The 12,019-nt window shown below is 41.3% G+C and overlaps 1 protein-coding gene across 1 annotated transcript; it reads right to left on the bottom strand.

Moving 5' to 3' along the window:
• Positions 1 to 1,669: 1,669 nt before the first annotated feature.
• LOC138584338 (saccharopine dehydrogenase-like oxidoreductase) lies at positions 1,670 to 11,642 on the bottom strand. Its single transcript, XM_069656550.1, has 12 exons — positions 11,433 to 11,642; positions 10,343 to 10,455; positions 10,162 to 10,242; positions 9,862 to 9,991; positions 9,283 to 9,332; positions 8,623 to 8,753; positions 7,595 to 7,712; positions 5,328 to 5,447; positions 4,886 to 4,942; positions 3,898 to 4,009; positions 3,549 to 3,627; positions 1,670 to 2,774 (listed from the first exon to the last, which is right to left on the bottom strand). Exons 1-12 carry the CDS (start codon positions 11,626 to 11,628, stop codon positions 2,675 to 2,677), a joined length of 1,287 nt encoding a protein of 428 aa, XP_069512651.1. The 5' UTR covers positions 11,629 to 11,642; the 3' UTR covers positions 1,670 to 2,674.
• Positions 11,643 to 12,019: the final 377 nt, after the last annotated feature.

Raw genomic sequence — 12,019 nt, 5'->3', positions numbered from 1 at the left:
CCTACTATGTAGAATCTGTAAATAAACAGGTAGCAAGCGGGCTAACTAGCTAGTATAACTAACGTCGAGTGAGTTAACCTACTATTTTAAAGATAATTTGTTTCAAGGGCCCTTTCGTTTTGTGTATCTCTAGCTTTTCAATTGAGCTGAAACCAAAAACGTTTACATTTTAAAGTGTATTCCTCTGGCCTTATAAAAGTCCGCCATTCCGTTTGAATTGGCACGCAATGCATCTCTGGAAACGGTGGGCCGCGAAGGATGCACTCGATGGATCCTTCGCGGCCCGGGAAACGGAGGATGTATTTGAAGGAGCCTTTGAATTGGGACAGCCTTCATCGCGCTACTGTGACACAATCGGCCATCAAATACAGCCTTCGAAGGCTGCAGCCCCTGGATATGGACACAGCGCCTGTTGTGTGTTTTGAGTCTTACCAGTATGTTTCCATACTGACATATGAGGTTAGCAGCTTCTTTGACATTGATTGGACATGTTATGGTGTGCAGGGTGAACATAAGCACTGTGCTTTTATGGTGCGGTGTAAAATCAATCAAGCATTCCAGATGATGACATTTTAATTGTAAAACTAAAACATGATTTGGTTTGTACCGTATGTAATGACAGTCATGGCAATAAAACTATATTGAGTGGGAGATTGCAGGCGGATCATTGGTCGGACAGAGAGATCCAAAGGGAGTGTAGGTGAGGGACATGACATGAATAACTGCACGGCCATAATGGCAGACCGGAGTCATGTGCTGGGGCAGGGGAGAAGGGTGGGGCTGCTCTCTGCTACGCAAAGGGAAACCACTGCAATCTCTCCCCCTCATTCTCATTCTTGTTCACTACCACGAGGCAAAAATAGCACCCCACCCATCCCTCCAGCAGCTCCTCATCACACTGCACTTAGGGACTATTTAACACCGAGAATAACCCGATGACATCTTCTGTTGACTCTTTTTCCTCTGCACTCAAAAGCAGCTTTCTGTGTGTGTGTGTTTATGTTTTGTCAGTGTGGTTTTATGTGAGTGGTGGTGACAGCTGGGGGAAGGGAGGCAGATGAGACAGGGAGACTAACAATAACTCACAACCAGGAGAAACAGTGAAAGCAGACAATAGCTGCGAGCTCTTTTTAAACACGACATCCTTTCTACACATCGGAGATGTCCGCTATGTGTCGAAATCAAACCCTCCTGTGATTCTGTGATTGTGTCGCTGTTTGTACAGATTTAAAAGGAGCACCCGCAGTCTTTTTATTAAGGCCGCGCATCGTGTCTGCATCCTCAAAGGCACCAAATGACCTCTACTGTCATGCCGTGTAAATATTTGTCAGGGATGGGGAGCAGAGGAAACACTGGCACCTGGTGGCAGAAAAGGGTATTGCTCAACCACAGGAAAATGGCTTGAAGCATGTAGCAGTTTAATCCTTGTGAGCACACAGAAACAATTGAGTATTAAATCTGTCAGAAGGGTTTTTGTAAGCTAAATATATCAAGGCCAAGGATTGTCATGTGACCAAACAGTCCATCATGATTTAGAAAATCATTTAAAATCACATAAGGAAAGAGTCAATACAATGTTTAAATCACTCTTTAAAGGTTGGATTTTTAGAATAAAATAATTTGTAATATTGAGGCCCATTAGAAAACAGTCGATAACAATTCAAACAAGTTTTTATTATGTTTTTATTATTGTCAACACATCACAGGAAAAGACCACAACCAAAGACATTATTATTTCTGTCTTCTCTGCCTTGTCAGTGGCTCTCAGCCGCAAACCCATTGGGTTCTAGAGGGCATACAGTATTAGATTTAAATCATACATTTATAATGTCATTCTCAAAGAAAGCTTCTTTTTTTTTACCTGTTATTCAAACACAAGTAAACAGTGTGTTGGCTGGGGACTTTTTCCAGAAGTGGATTTGGTGCTTCTGCAGATGTGTATGTGGGATTGATGGTCTCCCACATTGCTAGGGTTAACAGAATCTAACTGTTGTTTGGGTTGGTTAATAAATAAATGAATAATATTGCCAGACTTATCGTTTACGCCTAACTGTAACTTGTAAAAAGAATGTCAATGTATGAAATATATTTCACTCTTATCTTTAATATAAACACAGATGATGCTGTTGACAGCAACTAGAATGCTTAATCTAGCAGCTAAAAAGCAGTAACTGCGAGTGTTTTAAATATCAAGAACCTTTTTTTGTCTTCTTACATTTTAAAGTTTGCATGTTGACTAACATTTTATTTTCATGAATGCAGACTCAACAGATTGGTCAGTGAGGTGTGCCTGCTGTTTACCTCAATGTAGACAGTTAAAAGCGACTTCCTCAGGGTGTTAAGAAGAACGTTTTTACAGATGAAAAACATGTTTTCATTCACCCTGATTAATAACACAACATTCTGTTTTGCAGTGGAAAGAAAAGAGTTAAACACAGCCCATGTTTTCTGAAGTGTACTTGAGTGAGACCTGAACCTCTCCCTGCTGTAGTGTTTCTGTTAGCAGCTCCCATTCCTCTGATGAATCACACTTGTTAGAGTGATATTATTACACACATAAGCAGTCAAAACATTCATGACAGGTCGGGTAACATCCCCAGTAAGACACCAGTACAGACACAATATACTGGAACATGACGTTGGTCAGATCTTTACGGTGGTTACTGTTAAATGTCTACTGGTTGTTTCTGACCGAGAACTTAAGGCTGCGATTACTGAGGCGCTCGAAGAGACTGGTTTTGTAGAAGGCAGCTCCTGGGGTGTACACGCCTCCCCTGTTAACAACAACACAGAGAGAGAGAGAGAGAGAGAGAGAGACAGAGAGAGAGAGAGAGAGAGAGAGAGAGAGAGAGATCACTTTAAGAATAAAAGTAGGCAAATAAAGATTGAAAAAAGGTAGGGATGCACGATATTATCGGCACGTTGTCGGTATCGGCCGATATCGGCTTAAAAATGAACTATCGGACCAACACGCTGATATCCTCCGATATAATTAACCGATAACATACTTGATTAAATGCCCGACCTCGGCGCAATGTCCCCGGCGCGAAGAAGACCTGCGCGTCGCAGCGTGATGACGTCACGTGTTTCTACCTGCAGCATGAGAGAGTTAGAAGCCAAAATGTCCGTGGTGTGGAAGTTTTTCAAAGTGTCCGAAATAGATCGCAAAACTGCTCTTTGCAATGACTGCTCAGCTTCGGTGATGCGAGGAGGAGCCAAGGCAAAGTCTCTCAACACTACAAACTTCATTAACCATCTCAAGACCCGTCACCCCGACCGTTGTAACAAATGTGATAAGAGTATCACCATTATACTGTACGCTAATTCCAATACAGAAGAGAGTTGATGATCTCTGCAATTACGTGTGCAGGAAAAAAATATCGGTATCGGTAATCAGCTAAATGAGGTGTAAAATATCGGCATATTGGATATCGGCAAAAAATCTAACATCGTGCATCCCTAAAAAAAGGAGCAAGTCTCGGCTTGTATGATAGAGAGGGACAAAGTAAAGGAGGTGCAAGCAAAACAACTAAACAGACTAAACCGACCTTCTCGGGAGAGAGTGCAGCTCGTTCAGCAAGGTTACAGCTGTTTGTACTGTGGCAGAAGCTGTTACGATGTAACCATCTGAAAACCAACACACAGACATCCAGAGAAAAACTTTCAGACATGTGTATTTGACAGTTTGCGGTTGTGTGTTTAGTATGCGAGTGCTTAAAGGAAGGGTGCGATGGTGTGGCATTTAATTACACTTCATGTCACTATTTTTAAAACTGGGAAAATGAGTTACTGGATCTAACAAGCAACAGTCAAACACTGTTTAACATCACTATTTTAATTGATGCTAAGTTGATTATTATATAATAAGAACTATAAATCAGCCAACTGTAGTTTTACCTGCTCCTATGACCTGAGTGCAGATCTTGGCGTTGGGTCGACCCTGTGAGGGATCTGTTCCCTCTGAGTATCCCTCCCCGTAGAAGGTCATGCTGAAGGAGTTGTCTTCTATCTGAGAGAAGAGAATTAAGAAGAAGAGTCGACAAATAAATGGAAAATATTTCACAGTGTAAATATAATACAAACTGTACTGTACAATAAAAATACTCAGCAAATGTTTACTTTACATACATGATTCAGGTCACCAAAACTGTAATGGTTGTTATAACAACTAATGATTTAAGAGAAGTACAAACTCCTGATGTGTAAAATCTGCTACAAGGGCAGACGACTACAAAAAAGCTGGAATCAGAAATCCACTAAATCATTAAGTAGCTCATAGTTAAACATTATTATAATTGTCCAGCAGTATAATATTAAAGCCACTGAAAACTTGCTGTCAAATTTTAGGTTTTACAATAAATTAAATTCTCGGGTGGGTTTCGTTCTATTTGGCGCCACCTTATGGCGATAAAAGGCAATTGCGGGCGCATACGTCCCAGATAACCAGACGTCGACAGTTGGCTCCCTTTGTTACAGTTATAACTCTTGATTTTCCTCACTTTCCTTTTTTAGACTGTTTGCCTAAGCAGCCGCTTAGCTCCGCCTACCCTCTCTGACAGACCAACCACTGCTGGCGGATGGAAAACGCGTCACTGACTGGGCGCCGCTTGTGATTTTTTCCGCGAATGTCGCCACAGACACCCAGTCTGTATTTGGCGATAGATAGAGACTTAACAGACATTTATTTAAATGAAAATCTTTGAGATTTTGAGAAGAGTAGATAATTCTTATTTCTTAGTGTATTTTATAAAACAAACATATTAACTTTGACCAATAACTATATTTCCTTCTTGTTTTCAAAGATAAGCCATGTCACGTTACCGAAGGTAATCTTTAATTTATCTCACGATACAAACATATTAAACTGTTACAGTATTTGTATTACCTGCTTCATGGTCGGACCAGACTTGGTGAACATTCCAAAGGAGAATATTGATGGAAACTTTGAGAGTGACAAAAAACAGATATCACATTATACACACACGTAACTGTCACACACTTGTGCATGCATTCTGATTAGAAACTGTCACTCTTTTTCTTGAATTGCAGTGCTGTTTAAAGAAACATTAAAACAGTTGATGTGAAACATTTTTCTGCTCAGAAGCATCAAGTAACATCACAGCTGGTGCCAACATGAGAAGCTTTGGGTAAGCCTTTCAGCTTCACACCAACACCTATATTCATGCACATTTTAAAGGCTTAAAGTTTCACTCTTTAAGCTTCCTTTAAGTCAACTCTACTTCCAAGGGACTCAGATAAGGGGTTCGGTAAGCTAATAGCATGGTACATGTTACAATAGGAGGATAGTTGATGAGCAATGTAGCTACCGTGGTGAGGAGCTTCCTGCCCAGGCTGAATTTGACCATGACCCAGAAGAGCAGGCCGCCACAGAGGAGCTTCACCACTGAGAAGACGCCACCGATCCCGACGTAGGGACTGTACTGGACCTGTGGATGGAGGGATGAGAGAACATGAAAGGCAGAATGTGAATGATGAAAAGGGAAAGTAAAGGTGACAGAGAGGGGAAAGAATAAAGGGGACGCAGATAACAGGTGCAAGTGAGGGGGAAAGAGAGATGAAGGGAAGTTAAAAAAAGAAGAGCGAGGAGGGGATGGGCATGAAAGAAGGAATGAAAGATTAAATTGATAAAAGGACAGGGAGGGGGGGAGGAGAGTGGAGGACAAGAGGATGTAGATGCAAAGGCAGAGGATAGAAGAGAGGTATGAGGATGAGAAGAAAAGCAGCATCACATTAAGGGAAGAAGGGAGGTATGCGTTGGGATGAGGTGTCAAAGGGAGTAATGAGCAGCAGGGAAGAAAGTGATGAATCACTACAGATGACTCATCATATTTCAGCTTTGCTGGTAGATGGGGGTCTAAACAACATAATGAGGTGGTTTCATTAAGGCCGTGTCTCTGGCTGTGATCAAAACAGTGACAGCTGCCGGAGCGGCTGACCTAGTTACAGGTACGGCAGGGGAAACAGGTTTCGCTTTCCAAAGCAGGGAGGCAGATTTGCAGGAGAAATAAGAAAGAGTGTGCGTTCTTATTAATAAGTATGACATGCAGCATACCATACTGTGTTCCTGAGGGACACCGGTAGTACTGAGATTTTACCTGTGTTGTTTCCTGTCCCAAGGCACGCTCAGGTAAGGCTTGCTCAGTTATTGGCATCAAACAATGCTTGCCAAATTTTTGATTTCATGGGAATTTATAAGTATTCATTTGGCAGACGCTTTTGTCTAAAGCCACAAACAAATGAGGCTCAATGTAAGCCAAAGTAAATCGAGGAGCCAAGTTTAGCCCGATCGTGCCTCGGGCTAAGAGAATACACAAAGCTGTCGGATAAGAGAACATCCTGTAATCTTCTTAAAATGATTGCTGATATAATTGTAGGGTTTGTTCTGGTCAGGCCTCTACGGAAAAGAGGGTTCGAACCTAAAATAACAAAGATTACAGATGAATTTGCTCAAACTAAAGCGTGTTGACGCAGGTTTTTCAGACCCGGGAAGACCCGCGTATAGATGCCGATTGTCTCCTTTCCCATTGCCAGTGAAGTATCCTCCTGTCGGTCTCTTTTCTGCTGCATCACCGTCTGACGTCACAAATGCGCTCGAAACAGAGTTAGTAACCAGTGAAGATGTTACAGTGGTTAGGTCTTTATTGTATCTATTACTCATTCAGTCTGTTTATCAAACTCAGCACCAACAAATTTGTAACGATGTTCGAGCGCTGCCTGGACGGAGACGGGCGGAATTTGTAGCTGAGATGACGAGGAGTCGCAGAAGTTAGCGACGGAGCATAGCATCGCGCCAGAGAGGGGGCGTGTTTACACCGGTTTGGTGTTCCCATCAATGCCGAACGGAGCGAGGTGATAATTACCCGGGTCTACAGCAGAGTCATTTGACCCGGGTCTGAATGCCGACTGTAGTCTTTCCCATTAAGCACAAAAGCCGGATGTGAGCGGGTTTTTTGACAAGTGGGAAAGCGGCTTTAGTTTAACAGGACCAGAAGCAGGGAGGTTTCAGTGTCAGCAAAATTATTTATATACCAATATTAATCTAAAGGGTGCAACCATAAGCCAACATAATCCACTGTTCGTGACAGAGCAAGTACAGCTGTGGCAACAAAGCCCCTGAGAGTCCTGAGGGAGAAATGTCGAGTACAGAGAGGTGTGCATGCAAGCTCTATGACAGAGGTAGCCAACCCTGCTCCAGGAGCGCTGCCTTCCTGCATGTTTTAGGTTTCTCGGTTCTCTAACACACCTGATTCAAATGTTTTGCTCATCATCAATCCCCTGAGACGCTTCAGTTGGCTGATAACGAGCAGATCGTTCAAATCAGGTCTGTTAGAGTACGGAGAAACCTAAAGCATGCAGGCAGGTAGCTCTCCAGGAGCAGGGCTGGCTACCTCTGCTCTATGACATCTCCCAGTTTCAAGCTGTTCCACTGATCAACAGTCGGTGGCAGTAAAGTGTCAGGACATTTCACCAGAAAAAGATGGATTCAAGGAGAATTCACTTTGAAAATGTTTTAGGAGAAAGAAAACGGATTCAATTGTTGGGCCCCAAGTAAGAGTGTAACGGATAATCTTACTGGTGACTGTTGTTCCTCCTCGTACAGGTAACGCTGCGTTCTTTTGACCACAGAGCGATCAGAACCCATAAACGGGATGGTGTACTGCTCAATCTCCTTGCTGAAAAAGAGAAAACTCCTAGACAGACACACATGAACACACACACACACACACCGGATTAGGGAGCAGTGGTTTACACTCACCAGATCTGTCTATGCTTGCAGCATCAATGCAGTAGTGTTTGAGCACATTTCATCCATTAATAGTCTTTAGATCTGTCCCTGCATTGCTGCCTACACTGAATGAAAGTACCTCCAAGTGCACTGAACTTTTAACAGTAACTTCAAGTCGACCTTGTGTCTGACTTATGAGTATGTTTCATGTTAAGATTAAGCCTAACATGTATGCTAACAAATTAGCACCCCATTATTATTTTGCTGATGTTTGCATTAGAGATAGACCGATATGTTTTTTTCAGGGCCAATACCGATACCGATTATTAGTAGTCAAGGAGGCCGATAACCGATATTTGGAGCCGATATTCATTTGCAGTGAAAGTGAAAATATTGGCGTCAAAATTTTGAATAATACAAACTCCAACACTTAACTTTGTTTAAATGCCTTTAAGCATATGCATCAGAGCCAAAATAACCCAGTTTTAACTTGATCTCTTATCGGCCGTCGGATAAAAAAAAAAAAAGGCTGATGCCGATATGCGTCAAAATGCCGAATATCGGCGCTGATAATCGGCCCGGCCGATAATCGGTCTATCCCTAGTTTGCATTAGCTGAAATGGCACTAATAAATTAAGTTATATTTAGAAGTTGTGTCCCAACTTGAACTTTGGAATCAAACTATTGAAATTTAAGTCAGTGTGAAAAAGATACACAAGTTTCAGTGGGAAAACGTGTCCCTGCTGTGCACTGAACAGACACAGTAAAACCCTTCTTTCTTGATTTATCATTTCTGGCCCCACATTCCAATAAAGATGTTAATACTTAAAGCCAAGTGTTTTGGCCGGACAGTAATTGGTCAGTTAGAGCCTTACCTCTGTTTGACTTTGGCACCCACCACAGGCAGCGGCTTGTGGCCAAACTTCTTCCTCAGCTTGTGGAGGGAGCCGCTGTCAGCGAAACCGTACACGGCAGACTGCCAAGTGGCATCGTGTCCAGCCGACCCCTGCAAGGGTTGAGATAACATCGTGCCCTCATTTTCACACAGTAAACACAACAGTTTTAACTTATTTCTTTGGATTTTCAGATGTGAATAACCTGAGTCCGACAGGGACTGTTTGACTTGCAGTTACTCAGAAGCAGCCAGGAGCAGGTTTGGGTTTTATAGCAGCAAAATTAGGTTCAAGGGTAATTTAATTACAATTATTCACAAGACTCCTAACATGAGGGCAGCTCACTGAATCTGCTCTCTCTCTTTTTATATATTTCTCTTAATTTCCTTTGAGCTTCTGTTGTGTTCATAGTATTGTGCTCAATACTATTGTTTGCTAGTAGTCGTTTAGTTCAACTGTACACTCAATAGTGGTAAATAAAATGCAATACTTTGATTTTAATAATGTATATATACCGCCTTGGAAGTGATGGCTCAATAATTACGTACACCAACAGCTAGCAATCGATTTTTTTAAAAAGGTGTTATATCAGACTTCATTTCCCATCATGCAGTGCAAAAGGCTGTAGTTAGCCCAGGCTACCTCAGGCCCACTGCGGAATTCCAGGAAGCTCTCCACAGCTGTCAGCGTTCCTGAAATCACACAGAATCACACAGTTGAGGAGGGAGTTCCAGGTGGATTTAATCAGTACTGAAACTACAAGCAGATTCATTAGTGGAACAACTGAACTTGTACTAACAGAAACAAAAAGTTTGTGGTAGTTAAAATGTACTGTGATGTATATTGTATATTGAGATGTATTAAAAAATATTTTTATAGGAAGGCCTTTTTTTAATGATTGATTGGTATTTTATGTGCTGCAGTCATTTATTTATTAATCTATTATTATATCTATTTGTTCTTGTTTATAACTTTGTAACTTGCTGTTTTTTGTATGTATTTTATGAAGTGTCTATGTTTTAATTTTGGTCTATTCTATGTATTCTGTAAAGCACTTTATAACCTTGTTTAGATAAGTGCTATATAAACAAAGTTATTATTATTATTATTATTACTGTGTTCATTTTTTGCTTTATCTATTTATTAAGAAATGTTGTTTTTCCCATATTTAAACATTGTGGTGAAGTAAAAACCTGACTCAACCTGTGGAGTGCTTTCTACCTTTGAACTGCCTCTGTGTATACAGAAGACCCAGGTCTGCAGGGATGGAGTCGAAGCCACAACTGCCAATCACATACACTCCTCTGTCCAAGGCCTTGGTGTGGTACTCCAGCTGCATACGCTCCAGGAACTAGATGGAAACACAACAACAAGCATTAGATTGCATGAAAACACTATCATCATGCACAGTCAAATAGGCAAAACTTTACTACTACTTTAGGTGTTGTACAAAAATCTAATATCTAACTAATGTAACGATCTATCTAAAAAAAACAGAGAAATATTCATTTCTTCTCCTACCTGTGGCTCTCCAGAGACGTCTATGTAGTGAGCTCCATTTTCTACGCAAGCTTTGACCACTGGTTCACCATAAAATCTGTACTGAAAGGACAAAGAGGGCAGTGTTACGAGTCCAGTTTAACAATTGTGTCAAATCGCATTTTTTTCGCTCACCTGCTACCAACATGAAGAGCATACTTACAGGTCCCACACAGTTGAGAATCACCAGGCCTTGTTGGCACATAAGTGCCAGGGACTCCTCGATGGACACATCAGCCACGATGATTTCAATGTCTGTTCTCAGCTCGGGCATGGCTGATAAAAGAGAGGAAAATAGATTATCTTTCAGTGATGGTGCAGTGGATTACTCTTAAACATAACCCCCACACTTAATTTGTGGTTTGTGTTAACGTCCGGCTAAATGCGCTACTAGCTACCCTATACACAATACAAGCCAGACCGAGTCATTTGCCGGTCCGCAGGCCAAATCAGGCCGTTAAACTGGCCCTTTACTTATTTAAAGAAGGTATAAATATGAAAAAATATATTTAAAAACAGATTTGATTGGTAGGCTATTTAGTCGAGGTTGGCATGCAAAGAAATGCATATCTTATTTAAAGCTTTAACCCAGGCAGAGGACGTTTAGGAAAGTCAAACTGAGTAAAAAAAATGTAACATGCAACACTGAGTTTATCAAAACAACAATCTCTCTTCTAAGGTTATTAGGCACTTATTAATACATTTAAATTCCTAGCTTTACAGGTCTTACATTGTAAATCGAAATGTCCAGCCCCTTAAATAGGATTCATGTCTGAAAGCATTTTTAAAACTGTTTTATTTTAGGGTTATAAGAAACAAAGCTGAAAATATCTGATATTAATCAAATATGACTTTAAGACTTTCTATTTGCTGCATATAAGCTATGTTTCTGTGCTCAGATATAAACTCTGAGAGGGACAACATGTCCTCAAACTCTGTAAACTACTATACCAACAGCATAAATAAGGAGTGTGATTGCAAAGTGACTCGCTGGTAAGTCAAACAGGAGTCCAGCTGTTAGCTACACGGCACATTACTGAAACTAAACAGCTGTCTTGGAGTTAACAATATTATCTATGAAAACTTTAAGTGTTAAGTAGCAACTAGCTAACAGAGCCAAACAACAACACAGACTGTTTCTTCTGCCAGTCAGGTGTGTAAAGTATCCTGCAGCAGTGACATCTGATCGTTAGGAGCCTGTCAGCGAACACTGCTGTCTCATTTATCTACAGAACACCCTGTCAAGCACATACACAGCCTCCCTGCGGCGTGTTTCAACACGTCTTCCAGACGCTGTCTGCTTCTCCCGGCCACGGCCCATGTCAGACTGCCACCCCCGGGACTCTCTGCGGCACATCGGGCGACTTCCTCCACAACAAACTGACCGGTGAACCCTGTGGCACCGAAAATTATGATATGATATGGTCGGCTAGAGGTTACAGACGCCATTGTTTACGTTTTAGTTCAAGGTCCCGCCTGGTAACGTTAGTTCCGGTGTTCTGTCCGCTGATTGGCTGAGAAACGAACACTATGATATTATTACCGTAATAGACATTTAGGTGACCACGTTAAACTGTTATTGCGCTATTTGATTCGCCATGTGTTATCTGTTGAATTGCCTGTTTATTAATATTATGAATAAAGGTAACAATTAACGCTTAAATCTTTATGAACTTTCTGCCTCATACTGTATTCTTCATGCATTTTGACAGCAGCAGTATGAGGAGGAACTTTGACAATAAAATGGAGGGTTATTCTGTGGTGAAGCTACACTGACATCTTGTGGTGAAGTAATGGTATAAAATTTGGAGAATTTTTGACCAGAATAAAAATAATCACA

Source organism: Semicossyphus pulcher, unplaced genomic scaffold (assembly GCF_022749685.1).
Source record: "Semicossyphus pulcher isolate SPU_LCO1_2020_fin unplaced genomic scaffold, fSemPul1.0.p SCAF_11, whole genome shotgun sequence".
NCBI lineage: Eukaryota > Metazoa > Chordata > Actinopteri > Labriformes > Labridae > Semicossyphus > Semicossyphus pulcher.
Note: the sequence above shows the minus strand (reverse complement) of the source record. Positions and strands in the feature narration are given on the sequence as shown.

Bases quoted from the DNA above. Each gene is read 5' to 3' on its own strand.
- LOC138584338 (XM_069656550.1), bottom strand. From the start codon at position 11,628: ATGGCGTCTGTAACCTCTAGCCGACCATATCATATCATAATTTTCGGT. The intron at 5,448-7,594 runs GTAAGATTATCC...CTCCATCCACAG, and splicing joins AGGAGGAACAACAGTCACCA to GTCCAGTACAGTCCCTACGT. The intron at 3,628-3,897 runs GTAAAACTACAG...GTTGGTTTTCAG, and splicing joins CACTCAGGTCATAGGAGCAG to ATGGTTACATCGTAACAGCT.